Source organism: Oncorhynchus mykiss, chromosome 13 (genome assembly GCF_057628025.1).
Source record: "Oncorhynchus mykiss isolate SJ-2025 chromosome 13, ASM5762802v1, whole genome shotgun sequence".
NCBI lineage: Eukaryota > Metazoa > Chordata > Actinopteri > Salmoniformes > Salmonidae > Oncorhynchus > Oncorhynchus mykiss.
The window spans coordinates 3,118,772-3,142,254 of NC_143034.1; the positions used below are offsets into that span (position 1 = coordinate 3,118,772).

General features: G+C 40.3%; 2 protein-coding genes across 2 annotated transcripts; both read left to right on the top strand.

Moving 5' to 3' along the window:
• Window positions 1–240: 240 nt before the first annotated feature.
• LOC110487343 (uncharacterized) lies at window positions 241–9,535 on the top strand. The gene is made up of 2 exons (XM_036942265.2): window positions 241–863; window positions 7,934–9,535. Exons 1-2 carry the CDS (start codon window positions 467–469, stop codon window positions 8,896–8,898), a joined length of 1,362 nt encoding a protein of 453 aa, XP_036798160.2. The 5' UTR covers window positions 241–466; the 3' UTR covers window positions 8,899–9,535.
• A 3,227-nt stretch (window positions 9,536–12,762) lies between these two features.
• Window positions 12,763–22,010, top strand: LOC118938408 (uncharacterized). The gene is made up of 2 exons (XM_036942269.2): window positions 12,763–13,644; window positions 20,185–22,010. The coding sequence occupies exons 1-2, from the start codon at window positions 13,212–13,214 to the stop codon at window positions 21,057–21,059; spliced, it is 1,308 nt and encodes a 435-aa protein (XP_036798164.2). The 5' UTR covers window positions 12,763–13,211; the 3' UTR covers window positions 21,060–22,010.
• Window positions 22,011–23,483: the final 1,473 nt, after the last annotated feature.

Below are 23,483 nucleotides of genomic sequence, written 5' to 3' on the forward strand. Positions count from 1 at the left end.
TGTTCTTATAGGTAACCAGATCATGACTGCAACTAAGTTACTAAGTCTTTAACCACACAGTGTTGTTACATTGGTGAGTAAAAACTCATGCTTCCTACGCTTTAACATTTTGGCTGAAAATAAAATATACATTTTCCTTCAACTGCGTTACCGCCTCCAAGCAGCAGATGGCGGTCTGAAACTTTAAGGCGATGCTGTTGGTGTGACGTATTATCTAGTGGACGGAACTTTCTTTCTTTCAACAGCAACAACAGTTAGTCAGCCACCTCGGTAGCTTGATAGACAAAATAGACGAACCAATACATTACTTTAGACGCTTTAGTGTATATTAGCCACTGTGTTTTAAACCCACTTCTATCGTCTAGTTAGTTATCCGATTTAATTTAATATTTACGGTGTTGTTGTTATTAGTCAGCTAGCGGGCTGGTTAAGTTAGCATTAGCCTAGCTATCTAACATCCCCGACCATGAGTTCACTAAGCTACTCTCCTCCTGCTGAAGAAGAGGAGGTCTGCTGGACGGAGAAAGAAGCTCTCGTGAAAGAGGAGGAAGAGAAGGCTGTTACAATAGAAAAACAAGTAGAGGTTGAGGCTTTTACCGTGAAACAAGAAGAGAAAGACGTTACTGTGAAAGAAGAGGAAGACTCGTTCAGAGTGAAAGAGGAGGATGTTACAGTAAAAGAAGAGGAGGAAGAGAAAGAGGAGGATGTAGGGGAGGAGGGGGAGATGACTGTCACATCGAAAAAGGAGGAGGAAACTGGATATCTGAGCCCGGTTTCCCAAAAGCAACTCAAGGCGTCCAATGGTTCTAACGGTGAACTTAGCAGTAATATGGTTTTGAGAAACCGGTCCCTGACTAACACTAGTAAGTACCGTCTTAAAAACATAGACACAAACTCTGCAGTTGTTGAACTGATGTTTGGTGTCAAAGGGGAAATCTGTAGTTGCTATATCCATATTTTGACTTTTAAATTATTAATTTCTAGCCATTGATTCTTGAAGAATATAACACATGCCTCATGAGCTTAGTTCAACTGTTGTACCCCATCAGAACCCAAATAAGCTTTTTTTACTCCAATGTTTAGAAACAATGTAAACCAACCTCCTGAAGAAGTTCAGACATCTTGGCGTAACAGTTATAAGGTGTTGACTTGACAGTCACTGGACCCAGGTTTGAGTCCCGCTCAGGGCTCCCCCTGAATTCACTACACTATGAGTACAAGGACTGGCCACCCATAAGGTCAAAATGATAGTTTTAACCAGGTTTCTAGGCTTTATAGTGCCCTTATTACAAACAGTGGTGTTATACAAGCTTATGTTTTGGTTTCTGGTGGGGTAATACGGTTGAATCATTTGAGTAATTTACAAGTTATACAAGTTATATGGGTCTTTCCATAACTACCCGTGTAGATTTCCTGTGTGGGTCAAATTGTCTAGGATATATAGTATATTCTAGAATTCATCCATCATGTCATAATGATAGTTTAACCAGGTTTCTTGGATATATAGTATATTCTAGAATTCGTCCATGATGTCATAATGATAGTTTAACCAGGTTTCTAGGATATATAGTATATTCTAGAATTCATCCATGATGTCATAATGATAGTTTAACCAGGTTTCTAGGCTATATAGTATATTCTAGAATTGATCCATGATGTCATAATGATAGTTTAACCAGGTTTCTAGGATATATAGTATATTCTAGAATTGATCCATGATGTCATAATGATAGTTTAACCAGGTTTCTAGGATATATAGTATATTCTAGAATTCATCCATGAGGTCATAATGATAGTTTAACCAGGTTTCTAGGATATATAGTATATTCTAGAATGACCAGTGTAGATTTCCTGTGGGGGTCAAGTTGTTAGAGCTGTTGATAAGTCATTGTATAATATTCAGAATTTTTTTTTAAGGGTTGACCGTAGTCTACTGGTCGATTGTTCTGTTGATGGGCTGTTTTGTTGACCGTGATTTATTTTTGTAGAGCAGTTGCAAATACGTTATATATACAACATTTTGTGGAAACAGCTATTCTAATTTGTGGATTCAGCTATTTCAGCCACATCCGTTGCTGACTGGTGAATAACATCGAGAACACAGCCGTGCACTTTCCATAGACAAACACTGGTAGTAGAATGGCCTTACTGAAGAGCTCTTCCTTTAAATGTAGCACCATCATGGGATGCAACCTTTCCAACAAGTCAGTTTGTCAAATTTCTGCCCTGTTAGAGCTGCCTCGGGTCAACTGTAAGTGCTGTTATTGTGAAGTGGAAACCTCTAGGAGCAACAACGGCTCAGCCGCTAAGTGGTAGGCCACACAAGGTCACAGAACGGGACCGCCGAGCGTTCCAAACTGCCTGTGGAAGCAACGTCAGCACAAGAACTGTTCGTCGGGAGCTTCATGAAATGGGTTTGCATGGCACAGCAGTCTCACACAAGCCTGAGATCACCATGCGCAATGCCAAACGTCGGCTTGGTGTAAAGCTCGCCGCCATTGGACTCTGGAGCAGAGTGATGAATCCCCATTTCACCATCTGGCAGTCCGACGGATGAATCTGGGTTTAGCGGATGCCAGGAGAACCTGTCTGAATGCATAGTTCATTAAACTGGGTTTAGCAGATGCCAGGAGAACCTGTCTGAATGCATAGTTCATTAAACTGGGTTTAGCGGATGCCAGGAGAACCTGTCTGAATGCATAGTTAATTAAACTGGGTTTAGCGGATGCCAGGAGAACCTGTCTGAATGCATAGTTCATTAAACTGGGTTTAGCAGATGCCAGGAGAACCTGTCTGAATGCATAGTTCATTAAACTGGGTTTAGCGGATGCCAGGAGAACCTGTCTGAATGCATAGTTCATTAAACTGTAAAGTTTGGCGGATGCCAGGAGAACCTGTCTGAATGCATAGTTCATTAAACTGTAAAGTTTGGTGGAAGAGGAATAATGATCTGGGGATGTTTTTTCATGGTTCGGGCCCTTTAGTTCCCCTTTAGGGAAATCTTAGTGCTACAGCATTCTGACATTCTAGATGATTCTGTGCTTCCAACAGTTTTGGGAACAGTTTGTGGAAGTCTCTTTCCTGTTGCAGCATGACAATGCCCCCTGTGCATAAAGCGAAATCCAAACAGAATTGGTTTGTCGAGGTTTGGTGTGGATGAACTTGACTTGCCTGCACAGAGCCCTGATCTCAACACCATCGAACACCTTAGGGATGAATTGGTCTTAGCTTAATTGTCTAAGAAAATTGAGGAGAGAGCAAACCCCAACTTCATTAGGTCCATAATCAATTGCCTAACTGTTGAATATACCAGTCAAAATTTGGACACACCTACTCATTCAATGCCCTTTCTCTATTTTTACTATTTTCTACATTGTAGAATAATAGTGAAGACATCAATACTATGAAATAACACATATGGAATCAAGTAGTAACCAAAAAAGTGTTAAACACATCAAATTATATTTATATTTTCAACTCTTCAAAGCAGCCACCCTTTGCCTTGATGACAGCGTTGCACACTATTGGCATTCTCTCAACCAGCTTCATGAGGTACCTGGAATGCATTTCAATTAACAGGTGTGCCTTGTTAAGTTAATTTGTGGAATTTCTTCCCTTCTTAATGTGTTTGAACAAATCAGTTGTGTTGTGACAAGGTAGGGGTGGTATAGCCCTATTTTGTAAACGACCAAGTCCATATTATGGCAAGAACAGCTCAAATAAGCAAAGAGAAATGACAGTCCATCATTACTTTAAGACATGACTGTCAGTCAATCCGGAAAACTTTGAAAGTTTCTTCAAGTGCAGTCGCAAAAACCATCAAGCACAATGATGAAACTGTCTCTCATGAGGACCCGCCACAGGAAAGGAAGACCCAGAGTTACCTCTGCTGCAGAGGATAAGTTCTTTAGAGTTACCAGCCTCAGAAATTGCAGACCAAATAAATGCTTCACAGTTCAAGTAACAGACTCATCTCAACATCAACTGTTCAGAGGAGATTGTGTGAAATCAGGCCTTAATGGTCGAATTGCTGCAAAGAAACCACTACTAAATAACACCAATAACAAGAAGAAGATACTTACTTGGGCCAAGAAATACGAGCAATGAACAGTAGACCGGTGGAAATCTGTCCTGATGAGTCCAAATTTGAGATTGTTGGTTCCAACCGCTGTGTCTTTGTGAGATGCAGAGTAGGTGAATGGATGATCTCCGCATGTGTGGTTCCCACCGTGAAGCATGGAGGAGGAGGTGTGATGGAGTGGGGGTGCTTTGCTGGTGACACTATTGGTGATTTCTTCAGAAGTCATGGCACACTTAACAGCATGGCTAAAATAGCAATGCGCCATCCCATCTGGCTTTCGCTTAGTGGGACTATCATTTGTTTTTCAACAGGACAATGACCCAAAACACACCTCCAGGCTGTGTAAGGGCTATTTGACCAAGAAGGAGACCTGGCCTCCATAACCACCCGACCTCAACGCAATTGAGATGGTTTGGGATAAGCTGGACTGCAGAGTGAAGAAAAAGCAGCCAACAAGTGCTCAGCATATGTGGGAACTCCTTCAAGACTGTTGGAAAAGCATTCCAGGTGACAACCTCATGAAGCTGAGTGAGAGAATGCAAAGCTCTCATGAAGGCAAAGGGTGGCTACTTTAAAGAATCTAAAATATGTTTTGATTTGTTGAACACTTTTTTTGGTAATTACCTGATTCCATATGTGTTATTTCATAGTTTTGATGCCTTCACTATTATTCTACAATGTAGAAAATAGTAAAAAATAAATAAATAAAAACCCTTGAATGAGTAGGCGCGTTCAAACTTTTGACTGGTACTGTACTTTTGAGGAAAATAGGCAGTGTTCTCGACTCAAACCCTGACTTTTATAAAGGATTTTCTGACGATTCGCTTAGCAACCACGTGACACAGCGTGACAACCTGAACATGATTGGTCGACAGTCTATTGGACTAGCCCGTTTACTTTGGATCACGTGATGCAGTTAGCCTCAGTTAGTCCCTTGCTTGTGGCTATTTAAATTCCTGCTGTTTGTTTTGGCAACAAACTGTAAATCACCGTGAGATGACATCATCACTGTCTGTGAATTATTATTATTACAGATGACTGGGGAAGCAGACTATCTAGAGCACGTCCCCGTGAGATGACATCATCACTGTCTGTGAATTATTATTATTACAGATGACTGGGGAAGCAGACTATCTAGATCACGTCCCCGTGAGATGACATCATCACTGTCTGTGAATTATTATTATTACAGATGACTGGGGAAGCAGACTATCTAGAGCACGTCCCCGTGAGATGACATCATCACTGTCTGTGAATTATTATTATTACAGATGACTGGGGAAGCAGACTATCTAGATCACGTCCCCGTGAGATGACATCATCACTGTATGTGAATTAAATGTCTGGCTTCTAAATAAACTGCTGTTCACCATCAACAGTCTAGATTTACCAGGTTATTACTTCTAAATAAACTGTTCACCATCTGGGACCATTCAACAGTCTAGATTTACCAGGTTATTACTTCTAAATAAACTGTTCACCATCTGGGACCATTCAACAGTCTAGATTTACCAGGTTATTACTAAATAAACTGTTCACCATCTGGGACCATTCAACAGTCTAGATTTACCAGGTTATTACTTCTAAATAAACTGTTCACCATCTGGGACCATTCAACAGTCTAGATTTACCAGGTTATTACTAAATAAACTGTTCACCATCTGGGACCATTCAACAGTCTAGATTTACCAGGTTATTACTAAATAAACTGTTCACCATCTGGGACCATTCAACAGTCTAGATTTACCAGGTTATTACTTCTAAATAAACTGTTCATCATCTGGGACCATTCAACAATCTAGATTTACCAGGTTATTACTAAGTAAACTGTTCACCATCTGGGACCATTCAACAGTCTAGATTTACCAGGTTATTACTAAATAAACTGTTCACCATCTGGGACCATTCAACAGTCTAGATTTACCAGGTTATTACTTCTAAATAAACTGTTCATCATCTGGGACCATTCAACAATCTAGATTTACCAGGTTATTACTAAGTAAACTGTTCACCATCTGGGACCATTCAACAGTCTAGATTTACCAGGTTATTACTAAATAAACTGTTCACCAACTGGGACCATTCAACAGTCTAGATTTACCAGGTTATTACTTCTAAATAAACTGTTCACCATCTGGGACCATTCAACAGTCTAGATTTACCAGGTTATTACTAAATAAACTGTTCACCATCTGGGACCATTCAGCAGTCTAGATTTACCAGGTTATTACTTCTAAATAAACTGTTCACCATCTGGGACCATTCAAGAGTCTAGATTTACCAGGTTATTACTAAGTAAACTGTTCACCATCTGGGACCATTCAACAGTCTAGATTTACCAGGTTATTACTAAATAAACTGTTCACCATCTGGGACCATTCAACCGTCTAGATTTACCAGGTTATTACTAAATAAACTGTTCACCATCTGTTCACCAATATACTGCTACTGTTTATATATACTACATCCATTTATTTATTTATTTATTTTACCTTTATTTAACCAGGTAGGCAAGTTGAGAACAAGTTCTCATTTACAATTGCGACCTGGCCAAGATAAAGCAAAGCAGTTCGACAGATACAACAACACAGAGTTACACATGGAGTAAAACAAACATACAGTCAATAATAAAGTATAAACAAGTCTATATACAATGTGAGCAAATGAGGTGAGAAGGGAGGTAAAGGCAAAAAGGCCATGGTGGCAAGGTAAATACAATATTGCAAGTAAAACACTGGAATGGTAGTTTTGCAATGGAAGAATGTGCAAAGTAGAAATAAAAAGAATGGGGTGCAAAGGAGCAAAATAAATAAATAAATAAAATACAGTTGGGAAAGAGGTAGTTGATAGGGCTAAATTATAGGTGGGCTATGTACAGGTGCAGTAATCTGTGAGCTGCTCTGACAGTTGGTGCTTAAAGCTAGTGAGGGAGATAAGTGTTTCCAGTTTCAGAGATTTTTGTAGTTTGTTCCAGTCATTGGCAGCAGAGAACTGGAAAGAGAGGCGGCCAAAGAAAGAATTGGTTTTGGGGGTGACTAGAGAGATATACCTGCTGGAGCGTGTGCTACGGGTGGGAGATGCTATGGTGACCAGCGAGCTGAGATAAGGGGGGACTTTACCTAGCAGGGTCTTGTAGATGACATGGAGCCAGTGGGTTTGGCGACGAGTATGAAGCGAGGGCCAGCCAACGAGAGCGTACAGGTCGCAATGGTGGGTAGTATATGGGGCTTTGGTGCATCCATAACTAGATAACCTCCCTCTCTCTCTCTCTTTTTTAAAAATATATATATATATGGATTATTATTATGGATTATTGACTGAAGCGCGCCAGCTAAACTGAGTTTTTATGGATATAAAGGACATTATCGAAAAAAAGTACCATTTGTGATGTATCTGGGACCTTTTGGAGTGCCAACAGAAGAAGACCATCAAAGGTAAGGCATTTATGCATGGTTGAATATGTTTTTCATGCTTTTGTATGCGGGGCGCTGTCCTCAGATAATCGCACGGTTTGCTTTCGCCGTAAAGCCTTTTTGAAATCTGACACAGCGGCTGGATTAACAAGAAGTTAAGCTTTATTTTAATGTATTACACTTGTGATTTTATGAAAGTTAAATATTTATAATTCTTCAGTTTGAATTTCGTTCTCTGCAATTTCACCGGATGTTGACCAGGTGGGATGCTACCATCAGGAAGTTAAGAAAATAGTCAAAGTTTGTGAAAGCTTTTAAACATGAATTACAGACGTACATTGTTGTACACAATCATGGGCATCATCTTAAGCTCATATAAACAGTGGATTTCTGCTGTTGTGGGCCTTTAACTATCTGTCTGACTTTGTTGTTCACACAGGAGAGAGACCTGACTATCGGGGATCATCTGGAGAGCCTCAACAACATCATGAAGCTGACGAGGCAGAGGAGAGTCCCTCCAGATCAGAACACCTCAAGAAACACCAGCGGAAACCCACAGGGAAGAAACTTCACCGCTGCTCTGACTGTGGGAAGAGATTCACCTCTTCAACAGACCTTAAAAGACACCAGAGAATCCATACAGGAGAGAAATCTTATAGTTGTGATCAATGTGGGAAGAGTTTTAGTGTTACAAGCAGTCTGAAAGCACACCAGAAAACACACACAAGAGAGAAATCTTATAGTTGTGATCAATGTGGGAAGAGTTTTGTTACATCTAGCATTCTGACTACACACCAGAGAACACACACAGGAGAGAAACCTTATAGTTGTGATCGGTGTGGGAAGAGTTTTACTACATCTAACCAGCTGACTATACACCAGAGAATACACACAGGAGAGAAACCTTACCACTGCTCTGACTGTGGAAGGAGTTTTGTGTCTTCCCAATATTTAAAATCACACAAGAGAACACACACAATAGCGAAACCTTACCACTGCTCTGACTGTGTAAAATGTTTTGTTTCTTCACAATATTTAAAATCACACCAGAAAACACACACAGGTGAGAAGCCTTATAGCTGTGATCAATGTGGGAAGAGATTTAGTCACTCAAGCAACCTGATGGTACATTTGAGAATGCACACTGGAGAGAAACCTTATAGCTGTGATCAATGTGGCAAGAGTTTTACTTCATCTAGTCAGCTGACTATACACAAGAGAACACACACAGGAGATAAACCTTACCACTGCTCTGACTGTGGAAAGAGTTTTGTTTCGTCCCAAAATTTAAAATCACACGAGAAAACACACACAGGAGAAAAGCCTTATAGCTGTGATCAATGTGGGAGGAGTTTTACTCACTCAAGGAACATGATATCACACCAGAGAACACACACAGAATAGAAATCTTGCGGCTGTAATCAATGCAAGTTCGAATCCCCGAGGTGACATGGTACAAATCTGTCGTTCTGCCCCTGAACAAGGCAGTTAACCCACTTCCTGGGCCGTCATTGAAAATAAGAATTTGTTCTTAACTGGCTTGCCTAGTTAAATAAAGGTGAAATTAAATACAAATTTGGGAAGATGTTTACTCAGGCAAATATCCTGATAGCACACCGGAGAACACACAGAGAAACCTCATAGCTGTGATCAATGTGGCAAGAATTACGCTGGTAAAAGAGCTCTGATTAAACATCAGAAAATACATACATGAAGGAGTTGTTTCATGATATCAATGAAATGTCACAATGTAGAATGTTTTAACATTGTAGAAGGAGTGTTCTAATGATGTCATAATGTAGAATGTTTTAACATTGTAGTAGGAGTGTTCTAATGATGTCATAATGTAGAATGCTTTAACATAGTAGAAGGAGTATCTTAATGATGTCACAGTGTAGAACCCTAAACATTTGCCCCCTGTTCTATTTATTTCAGCATGATATGGATATTAGCCTCATTGGGAAAAATACAGGCTCTGAATTGAAAGAGTACTGTTTATATGATTAACATTAACACAAATAAAGTGTTGCGTTTCACTTCCCGCGTTGGTGACCTACTTGAATCAAACTGCAACACTCCAAAATGTATCTAGCTGTTTTCTACAAGTTGTCCTCTAACCAGGGATGTACACATTATTCCCACATTCCGTGTGTTGTTTGAGCTGTTTTAACAGGACGTGAAAACTCATCTCCCCCCTCTCGCCCAATTGATTTCAACGTGATATCGATATGAGTAATGACGAATAAGTGTTGAGTTTTTCTTAGTTTTGGGGACCTCTAGATTTAAATGCATCCCTCCCAAATGTAGCTGACTGTCTTCTGCAGGTTGTCGTCTAACCAGTGAGGTAAAAGATATCTCCCATTTTAATGTGTTTGTTTAAGTTGTGTTAGTTTCAACAGCACTTACAATCTGATTTCCCCCCTAATTGATATCAGTGATGTATTGTCAAAACAACAACGTTGTTGGTACTTGTGCAGTTTGTAAGGTGCTCGTTTAAAAATAATACAAGAGATGTGATTAACATGTGGAACATAAATACAAGAGATGTGATTAACATGTGGAACATAAATACAAGAGATGTGATTAACATGTGGAACATAAATACAAGAGATGTGATTAACATGCGGAACATAAATACAAGAGATGTGATTAACATGTGGAACATAAATACAAGAGATGTGATTAACATGTGGAACATAAATACAAGAGATGTGATTAACATGCGGAACATAAATACAAGAGATGTGATTAACATGTGGAACATAAATACAAGAGATGTGATTAACATGTGGAACATAAATACAAGAGATGTGATTAACATGTGGAACATAAATACAAGAGATGTGATTAACATGTGGAACATAAATACAAGAGATGTGATTAACATGTGGAACATAAATACAAGAGATGTGATTAACATGTGGAACATAAATACAAGAGATGTGATTAACATGTGGAACATAAATACAAGAGATGTGATTAACATGTGGAACATAAATACAAGAGATGTGATTAACATGTGGAACATAAATACAAGAGATGTGATTAACATGTGGAACATAAATACAAGAGATGTGATTAACATGTGGAACATAAATACAAGAGATGTGATTAACATGTTAAACATGTTTGTTTCGATAGTAAAAATTATGTTTAGGTTTTCAATGTATCACAAACTGTTTCTGCATATTGGTTATTGATTTTTACACGTTAAAATTGTTTTGACATTGGGGCTATCCCGCCTATCAAAATGTTGTTGAAAAGACGTTGAAAATAAGACTATGTCCGACGTCCAATCTACGTTCGGTTTTGGTTGAAAGTTGAACAAACTGTTTCCAGGTTTCAATGACATCAAAACAACTCAATTCCAACGTACTTGCAGCCTATACATATGGATGCGGTATAATTTTTAAAACTTGGACCAACTTATGAACGATTTTTTTAAACAATCATACATCATTCCAGCATTAACACATAGTATTTCTTTACAACATTCAAATGCTAATTGTCTTTATTCCACTACTGAAGAAGCATGACTCAAATCACCTCATATTTCAAACATTCAGCCTGACAAAATATACATGTTTTATTATTCCATGCCTCACCATTAAGTGAAGTATTGCCACTACATATTAACAAAGGGGTGTATATTCGGTTTTGATATTTCATAATATTTCAATGTAATGTAACATTTAGTAATCACAATTTATACGACTAACTGAGTTTTTATTGGTACAATTATATTGTTTACTAACATTGTAGTAAAACAAGCTTATATTTCTGGTTGGGTATTACATCCTATTCTTACTATTTTTAATCATAATGTATTTTCCTTAGAATGATCATTAGTCTCAGTTTCATTGTTATTCTTTAGTTTTTCTATGCTTTTATGTTCGTTGGGTTGTAAACATTTCAGTTTGTATTTTCATAGTTTCTTATTACGTGTGAAGCCCATTGTGTTGTATCCGTGTCTGAAATGTGCTGTATAAATAAAGCTTGATTTGATTTGAACATATTGCAAAACAAATGAACCCAATGGCCGACCAATCAACAAGTATGTGCAAAATCAACACATCTTGGTCCATTTTAGTACGATAAACCATATCAATTCAGTACATCTTCCACGTGTCAAAATAGTATATAACTTTAGTATCAGTTTTCAACTAATCCAGTACAATTTTGTTGAAAATGAAAAAATCTTGAAATACACAACAGGCACAGGCTAGTACCACAGTTATAAAATCTGATTTAACTTTAACATTACAGCTAACCTTAATGCCTAACCCCAACCTTAAATAACCCTTACCTTAACCATTACTGCTAACCCTTACCTTAACCATACTGCTAACCCTAATGCCTAACCCTTACCTTAACCATACTGCTAACCCTTACCTTAACCATACTGCTAACCTTAATGCCTAACCCCAACCTTAAATAACCCTTACCTTAACCATTACTGCTAACCCTTACCTTAACCATACTGCTAACCCTTACCTTAACCATACTGCTAACCCTAATGCCTAACCCTTACCTTAACCATACTGCTAACCCTTACCTTAACCATACTGCTAACCCTAATGCCTAACCCCAACCTTAAATAACCCCAACTTTAACCATACTGCTAACCCTAATGCCTAACCTTAACCATACTGCTAACCCTAATGCCTAACCTTAACCATACTGCTAACCCTAATGGCTAACCTTAACCATACTGCTAACCCTAATGCCTAACTTTAACCATACTGCTAACCCTAATGCCTAACTTTAACCATACTGCTAACCCTAATGCCTAACTTTAACCATACTGCTAACCCTAATGCCTAACCTTAACCATACTGCTAACCCTAATGCCTAACCTTAACCATACTGCTAACCCTAATGCCTAACCTTAACCATACTGCTAACCCTAATGGCTAACCTTAACCATACTGCTAACCCTAATGTCTAACTTTACATTTTTGTTTTCATGATATTTTACAATATAGCACATTTTGACTGCAGCTGTCACGTCTAGCGGAAATCGATCAGTTCTGCGGAGCTTTATATATACCCAACAATATATATATGGTATATATAGATATATTATCCAACAAAAGTGTCATACTTCTCGTGCTTCGCAGAGCAGCGCAGAGCTGTTGTGAAGAAAGTTGTCAAGGAATTGAGTTTGTGAGGTTGTATCCCCGCCCTCACCTACCTTAAACCAATCATGTCAATGCAGAGCTATTCATAGCACACAGAAGCACACAGCAATGCGGAATGGAGCTCAATTTGGCCTCTGCATGCCTCCGGAGACTTCACTTCCTTGACTAATTTCTTCTAATTTCTTCCTGCGCTTTAGCATTTTGTCTGAAAATAAGATATACATTTTACTCAACTGCGTTACACACTCCAGTCAGCAGATGGCGGTCTGGGAATTTAAGGCGATGCTGCTGGTGTGACGTATAATGTAGTGGACGGAACGCTTCTTTCATCAGCAGCAACAGTTAGTCAGACACCTCGGTAGCTTGCTAGACAAAATAGACGCACCAATAAAGCTCTTTAGACGCTTTAGTGTATATTAGCCACCGTGTTTTAAACCCACTCATATCGTCTAGTTAGTTATCCAATTACATTTTATCCAATTTAATTTCATATTTACGGTGTTGTTTTTGTTCAAGCTTGGTCAGCTAGCGGGCTGGTTAAGTTAGCATTAGCTTACCTAGCTAGCATCTCCGACGATGAGTTCACTGAGCTACTCTCCTTCTAAAGAAGAGATCTGCTGGACGGAGAAAGAGGGTCTGTGGCTGAACATTGTTGTGAAAGAGGAGAAGGAAGATGAGGATGTCACAATACAAAAACAAGTAGAGGTTGAAGCTGTTACAGTGAAAGAAGAGAAAGACGTTACATTGACAGTAGATGAAGACGCGTTCAGAGTGAAAGAGGAGGAGGATGTTACAGTAAAAGAAGAGGAAGAGAAAGAGGAGGATGCAGTTTTTGATGTGAAAGAGGAGGAGGGGGAGATGACTGTTACATCGAAAAAGGAGGAGGAAGAAGAGGAGGAAACTGGATATCTGGGCCCGGTTTCCCAAAGGCAATTTAAAGCGTCCAATGGTTCTAACGGTGAACTTAGGCGTAAGATGGTTTTGAGAAACCGGTCCCTGACTAACACTAGTAAGTACTGTCTTAAAAACAGAGGCACAAACTCTGCAATTGTTGAACTGATGTGTGGTGTTAAAGCGGAAATCTATAGTTGCTACATTCATATTGTGACTTTTAAATTATTTATTTATAGCCATTAATTATTGAAGAATATAACACATGCCTCATGAGCTTAGTTCAACTGTTGTACCCCATCAGAACCCAAATAAGCTTTTTTTACTCCAATGTTTATAAACAATGTAAATCAACACTGTATTTCCTCAACATGGTTAAAACTATAATGTTGATATCATGGATGGTCAGTCCTTGCATCCATCGGTCTGTCTATGAATTTGAGAGTAGTTACATTTCTCCAGCCCCATCCATCTTTTTACCAAAACAGTGGTGGAATGATAGCTTTGTTATTGTTTGAACTGCAGGTTGGTTGATTAATTTTTTAAAGGGGCCACCTAGTATTTAAACAGCAACAGAATGGCTGCCCTGAGACTTGGTTTTTGTTAATAGCTGAGGGATGGGGTCTGGAGAAATGTAACCACTCTCAAATTCATAGAGAACGATATTGTAGCAACCTTAACCCAACAACTAGCGACCTCATCAAGAAGTTCAGACATCTGGCGTAACAGTTATAACGTGTTGACTTGACAGTCGCTTCACTATATATATTTACTATATACTAAGACATGACATCCAGAAGGTCAAAATGAAAGTTTGGAACGGATTTTGAGGCTATACAGTGTTTGTTTACAAACAGAGGTGTTATATGAGCTTATGTATTGGTTTCTGACAGGGTAATACTGTTGACATTTTTGAGGCATTTATAAGGTATATTCTTCAATAATTATATAGTAAATGTGTATTTCTATAACTGCCAGTGGAGATTTCCTGTGGGGGTCAAATTGTCTAGGATATATAGTATATTCTAGAATTCATTTATGAGGTCATAATGATAGTTTAACCAGGTTTCTAGGCTATATAGTATATTCTAGAATTCATCCATGAGGTCATAATGATAGTTTAACCAGGTTTCTAGGATATATAGTATATTCTAGAATTCATCCATGATGTCATAATGATAGTTTAACCAGGTTTCTAGGATATATAGTATATTCTAGAATTCATCTATGATGTCATAATGATAGTTTAACCAGGTTTCTAGGATATATAGTATATTCTAGAATTCATTTATGATGTCATAATGATAGTTTAACCAGGTTTCTAGGATATATAGTATATTCTAGAATTCATCCATGATGTTATAATAATAGTTAAACCACGTTTCTAGGATATATTCTAGAATTCATCTATGATGTCATAATGATAGTTTAACCAGGTTTCTAGGATATATAGTATATTCTAGAATTGATCCATGAGGTCATAATGATAGTTTAACCAGGTTTCTAGGATATATAGTATATTCTAGAATTCATCCATGATGTCATAATGATAGTTTAACCAGGTTTCTAGGCTATATAGTATATTCTAGAATTCATCCATGATGTCATAATGATAGTTTAACCAGGTTTCTAGGATATATAGTATATTCTAGAATTCATCCATGATGTCATAATGATAGTTTAACCAGGTTTCTAGGCTATATAGTATATTCTAGAATTCATCCATGATGTCATAATGATAATTTAACCAGGTTTCTAGGCTATATAGTATATTCTAGAATTCATCCATGATGTCATAATGATAGTGTTACCAGGTTCCTATGATATATAGTATATTCTATAATTGCCAGTGTAGATTTCCTGTGGGGGTCAAGTTGTTACAGCTGTCAAATTGTATAATATTCTGCCAATTCTTTTCCCACATACTGTGTCCACATACTGTTGGTCCACATACTGTTGGTCATGTAGTGTCCACATACTGTTGGTCATGTAGTGAGTGTCCCGTTGGTCATGTAGTGTCCCGTTGGTCATGTAAGTGTCCTGTTGGTCATGTAGTGTATCATAATGTTTTGCTACCGTTACATTCCTGTGCAACACTAGTAGTGTTGGAGTGTCAGTGTGCGGGTAGTTTGGTGAGTGTATGGGTAGAGTCTGGTCAGAGTGTAGTGAGTGTGCAGGTAGAGTGTAGTGAGTGTGCAGGTAGAGTCTGGTCAGTGTGCAGGTAGAGAGTGGTGAGTGTGCAGGTAGAGTGTGGTGAGTGTGCAGGTAGAGTGTGGTGAGTGTGGTGAGTGTGCAGGTAGAGTGTAGTGAGTGTGCAGGTAGAGTGTGCAGGTAGAGTGTGGTGAGTGTGCAGGTAGAGTGTGGTGAGTGTGCAGGTAGAGTGTGCAGGTAGAGTGTGGTGAGTGTGCAGGTAGAGTCTGGTCAGTGTGCAGGTAGAGTGTAGTGAGTGTGCAGGTAGAGTGTGCAGGTAGAGTGTGGTGAGTGTGCAGGTAGAGTCTGGTCAGTGTGCAGGTAGAGTGTAGTGAGTGTGCAGGTAGAGTGTGCAGGTAGAGTGTGGTGAGTGTGCAGGTAGAGTCTGGTCAGTGTGCAGGTAGAGTGTAGTGAGTGTGCAGGTAGAGTGTGCAGGTAGAGTGTGGTGAGTGTGCAGGTAGAGTCTGGTCAGTGTGCAGGTAGAGTGTGCAGGTAGAGTCTGGTCAGTGTGCAGGTAGAGTGTGCAGGTAGAGTCTGGTCAGTGTGCAGGTAGAGTCTGGTCAGTGTGCAGGTAGAGTCTGGTCAGTGTGCAGGTAGAGTGTAGTGAGTGTGCAGGTAGAGTCTGGTCAGTGTGCAGGTAGAGTCTGGTCAGTGTGCAGGTAGAGTCTGGTCAGTGTGCAGGTAGAGTCTGGTCAGTGTGCAGGTAGAGTCTGGTCAGTGTGCAGGTAGAGTCTGGTCAGTGAGCAGGTAGAGTCTGATCAGTGTGCAGGTAGAGTGTGGTCAGTGTGCAGGTAGAGTGTAGTGAGTGTGCAGGTAGAGTCTGGTCAGTGTGCAGGTAGAGTGTGGTCAGTGTGCAGGTAGAGTGTAGTGAGTGTGCAGGTAGAGTCTGGTCAGTGTGCAGGTAGAGTCTGGTCAGTGTGCAGGTAGAGTCTGGTCAGTGTGCAGGTAGAGTCTGGTCAGTGTGCAGGTAGAGAGTGGTCAGTGTGCAGGTAGAGTCTGGTCAGTGTGCAGGTAGAGTCTGGTCAGTGTGCAGGTAGAGTCTGGTCAGTGTGCAGGTAGAGAGTGGTCAGTGTGCAGGTAGAGTCTGGTCAGTGTGCAGGTAGAGTCTGGTCAGTGTGCAGGTAGAGAGTGGTCAGTGTGCAGGTAGAGTGTGGTGAGTGTGCAGGTAGAGTCTGGTCAGTGTGCAGGTAGAGTCTGGTCAGTGTGCAGGTAAAGAGTGGTCAGTGTGTAGTGAGTGTGCAGGTAGAGTCTGGTCAGTGTGCAGGTAGAGTCTGGTCAGTGTGCAGGTAGAGCCTGGTCAGTGTGCAGGTAGAGTCTGATCAGTGTGCAGGTAGAGTCTGGTCAGTGTGCAGGTAGAGAGTGGTGAGTGTGCAGGTAGAGAGTGGTGAGTGTGCAGGTAGAGAGTGGTGAGTGTGCAGGTAGAGTCTGGTCAGTGTGCAGGTAGAGTCTGGTCAGTGTGCAGGTAGAGTCTGGTCAGTGTGCAGGTAGAGAGTGGTGAGTGTGCAGGTAGAGAGTGGTGAGTGTGCAGGTAGAGAGTGGTGAGTGTGCAGGTAGAGTCTGGTCAGTGTGCAGGTAGAGTCTGGTCAGTGTGCAGGTAGAGAGTGGTCAGTGTGCAGGTAGAGAGTGGTCAGTGTGCAGGTAGAGTCTGGTCAGTGTGCAGGTAGAGTCTGGTCAGTGTGCAGGTAGAGAGTGGTCAGTGTGCAGGTAGTCTGGTCAGTGTGCAGGTAGAGTCTGGTCAGTGTGCAGGTAGAGTCTGATCAGTGTGCAGGTAGAGTCTGGTCAGTGTGCGGGTAGAGTGTAGTGAGTGTGCGGGTGGAGTGTAGTGAGTTAAGGGGGGAAAAAAGGTGGGGGTCAATGTAAATAGTCTGGGTGGCCATTTTGATTAGCTGTCCAGCGGTCTTATGGTTTGGGGGTAGAAGCTGTTCAGGAGCCTTTTGGTCCCAGGCTTGGCAATCTGGTACTGCTTGCTGTGCGGTAGCAGAGAGTACTGTCTGTCACTTGGGTGGCTGGAGTCATTTGACAATTTTTGGAGCCTTCCTCTGACACCGCCTGGTATAGAGGTCCTGGATGGCAGGATGTTTGGCCCCAGTGATGTACTGGGCCGTACGCAGTGCCTTGCGGTTGGAGTCCGAGCAGTTGCCATACCAGGTAGTGATGCAACCGTTCAGGATGCCCTCGATGGTGCAGCTGCCGGATCTGAGGACCCATGCCAAATCTTTTCAGTCTCCTGAGGGGGGATAGGCTTTGTTGTGCCCTCTTCACGACTGTCTTGGTGTGTTTTGTCAATGTGAATGGGGGCGTGTTCGGCCCTCCGTTTCCTGTAGTCCACGATCATCTCCTTTGTCTTGCCCACGTTGAGGAAGAGGTTGTTATCCTGGCACCACACTGTCAAGTCTCTGACCTCCTCCCTATAGCCTGTCTCATCATCATCTGTGATCAGGCCTACCACCGTCTGGTTGTCAGCCAGCTTAATGATGGTGTTGGAGTGTTGCGCTGCCATACAGTTGTGGGTGAACTTGGAAGTAGAGGATCAGTATGGCAGATTATTTTTTTTTAAAGAAATTGATTATTAAAACAAGCTGCTCAACATTTACATTACACTTAGTCATCTTGCAGACTCCCGTCCAGAGCGACACACAGGAGCAACCAGGGTCAAGCGCCCCGCCCAAGGGAACGTCGACAGATCTCTCACCAAGCTCCTGTTGGCCACCGGCCCAAGCTCTCAACCGCCAGGTCACAAACCATCCAAGACGGATGGATCCCAGAGAGCCCCTCACCCCCGGGTCCTTAGCTTAGTGATGAGCTTTGAAGGACTATGGTGTTGGACGCTGAGCTGTAGTCAATGAATAACATTCTCACATAGGTGTTCCTTTTGTCCAGGTGGGAAAGGGCAGTGTGGAGTGCAATAGAGATTGCAATCATCTGTGGATCTGTTGGGGCGGTATGTGAATTGGAGTGGGTCTAGGGTTTCTGGGATGATGGTGCTGATGTGAGCCATGAAGTAGCCTTTCAAAGCATTTCATGGCTACAGATGTGAGTGCTATTTAAACCATTTAAACCAGTTGGCTTGGTTCTTGTGCACAGGGATTATGGTGGTTTGCTTGAAACATGTAGGTATTACAGACTGGGTCAGGATGCGGCGGAGGCAGCAGCAGCAGCAGAGATGAGGAAACAGCCCTATTAGGATGGGGTTAGTTTTACTGGGGTGGTCAGGTACATTAGAAATGTCTAGTTTGAGAAACAGGAAACAGCCCTATTAGGATATGATTAGTTTTACTGGGGTGGGCAGGTACATTAGAAATGTCTAGTTTGAGAAACAGGAAACAGCCCTATTAGGATATGTTTAGTTTTACTGGGGTGGGCAGGTACATTAGAAATGTCTAGTTTGAGAAACAGGAAACAGCCCTATTAGGATGGGATTAGTTTTACTGGGGTGGGCAGGTACATTAGAAATGTCTAGTTTGAGAAACAGGAAACAGCCCTATTAGGATATGATTAGTTTTACTGGGGTGGGCAGGTACATTAGAAATGTCTAGTTTGAGAAACAGGAAACAGCCCTATTAGGATATGATTAGTTTTACTGGGGTGGGCAGGTACATTAGAAATGTCTAGTTTGAGAAACAGGAAACAGCCCTATTAGGATATGATTAGTTTTACTGGGGTGGGCAGGTACATTAGAAATGTCTAGTTTGAGAAACAGGAAACAGCCCTATTAGGATATGATTAGTTTTACTGGGGTGGGCAGGTACATTAGAAATGTCTAGTTTGAGAAACAGGAAACAGCCCTATTAGGATATGATTAGTTTTACTGGGGTGGGCAGGTACATTAGAAATGTCTAGTTTGAGAAACAGGAAACAGCCCTATTAGGATATGTTTAGTTTTACTGGGGTGGGCAGGTACATTAGAAATGTCTAGTTTGAGAAACAGGAAACAGCCCTATTAGGATATGTTTAGTTTTACTGGGGTGGGCAGGTACATTAGAAATGCCTAGTTTGAGAAACAGGAAACAGCCCTATTCAGACGGGATTAGTTTTACTGGGGTGGTCAGGTACATTAGAAATGTCTAGTTTGAGAAACAGATGTCTCACCTTAACTTGCCGAAGAAAAAAAGAAACCCGAAGAAGAAAATTCATTTTTTATTTAACCTTTATTTAACCTTTATTTAACTCGGCAAGTCAGTTAAGAACAAATTCTTATTTTCAATGACGGCCTAGTGGGTTAACTGCCTTGTTCAGGGGCAGAACAACAGATTTGTACCTTGTCAGCTCGGGGATATGAACTTGCAACCTTTCGGTTACTAGTACAACGCTCTAACCACTAGGCTACCCTGCCGCTCCTTCTGTCTTAAGACAATTGTTAAACAAGTTTGGACACAACATCATGTTCATCACTTTTTAGTTAAAATAAACAGTGGATTACTGCTGTTGTGGGCCTTTAACCATCTGTCTGACTTTGTTGTTCACACAGGAGAAGGATGTGACTATCGTGGATCCTCTGGGGAGCCTCAACAACATCATGATGCTGAAGAGACAGAGAAGAGTCTCTCCACATCAGAACACCTCAAACACCAGCGGAAACCCACAGGGAAGAATCCTCACCGCTGCTCTGACTGTGGGAAGAGATTCCCCTCTTCAGCTGACCTTAAAAGACATCTGAGAATCCACACGGGAGAGAAACCTAATAGCTGTGATCAATGTGGGAAGAGTTTTAGTGTTACAAGCAGCCTGAAAGCACACCAGAAAACACACACAGGAGAGAAACCTTATAGCTGTGATCAATGTGGGAAGAGATTTGTTACATCTAGCAGTCTGACTATACACCAGAGAATACACACTGGTGAGAAACCTTATAGCTGTGATCGATGTGGGAAGAGTTTTAATGTTCCAAGCAGCCTGAAAACACATCAGAGAACACACACAGGAGATAGACCTTATAGCTGTAGTCAATGTGGGAAGAGTTTTACTTCATCTAGCCAGCTGACTATTCACGAGAGAACACACACAGGAGAGAAACCTTATAGCTGTAGTCAATGTGAGAAGAGGTTTACTCACTCAAGCAACCTGATGGTACATTTGAGAACACACACTGGAGAGAAACCTTATAGCTGTGATCAATGTGCGAAGAGTTTTGTTACATCTAGCTGTCTGACTATGCACCAGAGAACACACACAGGAGAGAAACCTTTTAGCTGTGATCAATGTGGGAAGAGTTTCACTCAGGCAAATATCCTGATTGCACACCGGAGAACACACACAGGAGAGAAACCTCATAGCTGTGATCAATGTGGGAAGAGTTACTCTGGTAAAAGATCTCTGATAAAACATCAGAAAGTACATACATGAAGGACTTGTTTCATGATATCAATGAAATAATGTCACAATGTAGAATGTTTTAACATTGTAGTAGGAGTATTTTAATGAGGTCACAATGTAGAATGATTTAACATTGTAGTAGAAGTATTTTAATGATGTCACAATGTAGAATGTTTTAACATTATAGTAGGAGTATTTTAATGATGTCATAATGTAGAACCCTAAACATTTGCCCCCTGTTCTATTGATTTCAGCATGATATGGATATGAGCTTCATCAGGGGAAAAATTCAGGGTCTGAAATGAAAGAGTACTATTTATGTGATTAACATCGTGTTGTGTTAGACTTACCTCGTCGGGGACCCACTTGAATCAAAATGCAACACTTCAAAATGTAGCTAGCTGTTTTCTACAAATTGTACTCTAACCAATGATGTACACATTATTCCCAGATTCCTTGTGGTTTTTGAGCTGTTAGTTTTAACAGGAAGTGCAACCTCATCTCCTTCTCTCGGCACAATTGATTTCAACGTGATATTTATATGAGTGATGACAAATAAGTGTTGTGTTCCTTTGCTTAGCGACCCCTAAATTTAAATGCATCACTCCAAAATGTAGCTGACTGTCTTCTGCAGGTTGTCCTCTAACCAGTGAGGTAAAAGATATCTCCCATTTCCATGTGTTTTTTTTTAGTTGTGTTAGCATCAATAGAATGTTAGCCTGATTTCCACCCTAATAGATATATCAGTGATTTATTGCCTCTTGTTGTTTCTGGAAATTGCTTATTGATTCGGACAGGTTAAAACTGTGTTTTGACATTGGGGCTATCCCACCTAGCAACACCAAGGAAAGACTATTCTGACATCCAATCTAAATTCATGACATTTATTTTGAAAGTACGTATTTTTGCAGGTTGTAGTTTCAACTTGCAGCATGGAGGCTTTTATATATAAAAAAACGGTAAATGAACAGTTTTATTAACAATCTGACATCACTCCAGTTTTATTAACAATCTGACATCACTCCAGTTTTATTAACAATCTGACATCACTCCAGTTTTATTAACAATCTGACATCACTCCAGTTTTATTAACAATCTGACATCACTCCAGTTTTATTAACAATCTGACATCACTCCAGTTTTATTAACAATCTGACATCACTCCAGTTTTATTAACAATCTGACATCACTCCAGTTTTATTAACAATCTGACATCACTCCAGTTTTATTAACAATCTGACATCACTCCAGTTTTATTAACAATGAACAGTTTTATTAACAATGATCAGTTTTATTAACAATTAACAGTTTTATTAACAATGAACAGTTTTATTAACAATTAACAGTTTTATTAACAATTAACAGTTTTATTAACAATGAACAGTTTTATTAACCATCTGACACTCCAGTATTTTTCTTTACAACATTCAAGTGCTAATTGTCTTTATTCCACTACTGAAGAAGCATTACTCGAATCACCTACTCATATTTCAAACATTCTGCCTGACAAAAGATAGTTTTTATTATCCAATGCCTCTACCCGATGTCCAATCTACGCTCGGTTTTGTCCAATCAGTCAGGCCACTGAATATGCATAACCAAAGTAAAGAGATGGGGTGAATGTACATTTCACACAAATGACCTTCATAATATCAAAGAACAAATGTGTGCCTGATGGGAAATTAACTTTCATACAGCCAGAAGGGGTGAGAAATTACACCAATATCAGTGGACAATTTGTACTAATGTAAATAAACATGGATGATGGAACATATTACCTTTGGCTGATGTGATGAACCGCTAAGGGGACATAAATATTTACCATCTAAACCATGTGTGACCTCTCACCTCTCTGGCTGTAGAAGTGTTCATCCTAACCAGTCCCTCAACAGCTCTCTGACTGACCTCCAACCTCACTGGGTCTTCAGAGGAGAGGAAGGCTGAGTGAGGAGGGATGGAAGGATGAATGGATCAATCAGTCAACAAGTCAGTAATATAAAGAGGGTGTTGATCATCTTAAATGTCCATCTCCCACCCATGGAGAGACCTTTATACTGTATCCTGGGTTGGATAGGTTACTTTCTAAATGTAATCTGTTAGTTACTAGTTACCTATCCAGAATTGTAATCATTAAGTAATCTGATTACTTTTAGATTATCCTCCCCTGAAGACCACAGGTTAGTACCAAAAATCTGATTTGAAACCTAACCTTAACCATACTGCTAACCCTAATGCCTAACCTTAACCATACTGCTGACCCTAATGCCTAAACCGTACCTTAAATACCCCTAACCTTAACCATACCGCTAACCCTAATGCCTAACCTTAACCACACTGCTAACCCTAATGCCTAAACCTAACCTTAAATAATCCTAACCTTAACCATATTGCTAATCCTAATGCCTAAACCTAACCTTAAATAACCCTAACATTAACCATACTGCTAACCCTAAT

What these genes read in the sequence shown, in the direction of transcription:
- LOC118938408 (XM_036942269.2), top strand. Translation starts at nt 13,212, where the DNA reads ATGAGTTCACTGAGCTACTCTCCTTCTAAAGAAGAGATCTGCTGGACG. An exon ending in CCGGTCCCTGACTAACACTA is followed by an intron (nt 13,645 to 20,184) that starts GTAAGTACTGTC and finishes TTGTTCACACAG; the next exon opens with GAGAAGGATGTGACTATCGT.
- LOC110487343 (XM_036942265.2), top strand. Translation starts at nt 467, where the DNA reads ATGAGTTCACTAAGCTACTCTCCTCCTGCTGAAGAAGAGGAGGTCTGC. An exon ending in CCGGTCCCTGACTAACACTA is followed by an intron (nt 864 to 7,933) that starts GTAAGTACCGTC and finishes TTGTTCACACAG; the next exon opens with GAGAGAGACCTGACTATCGG.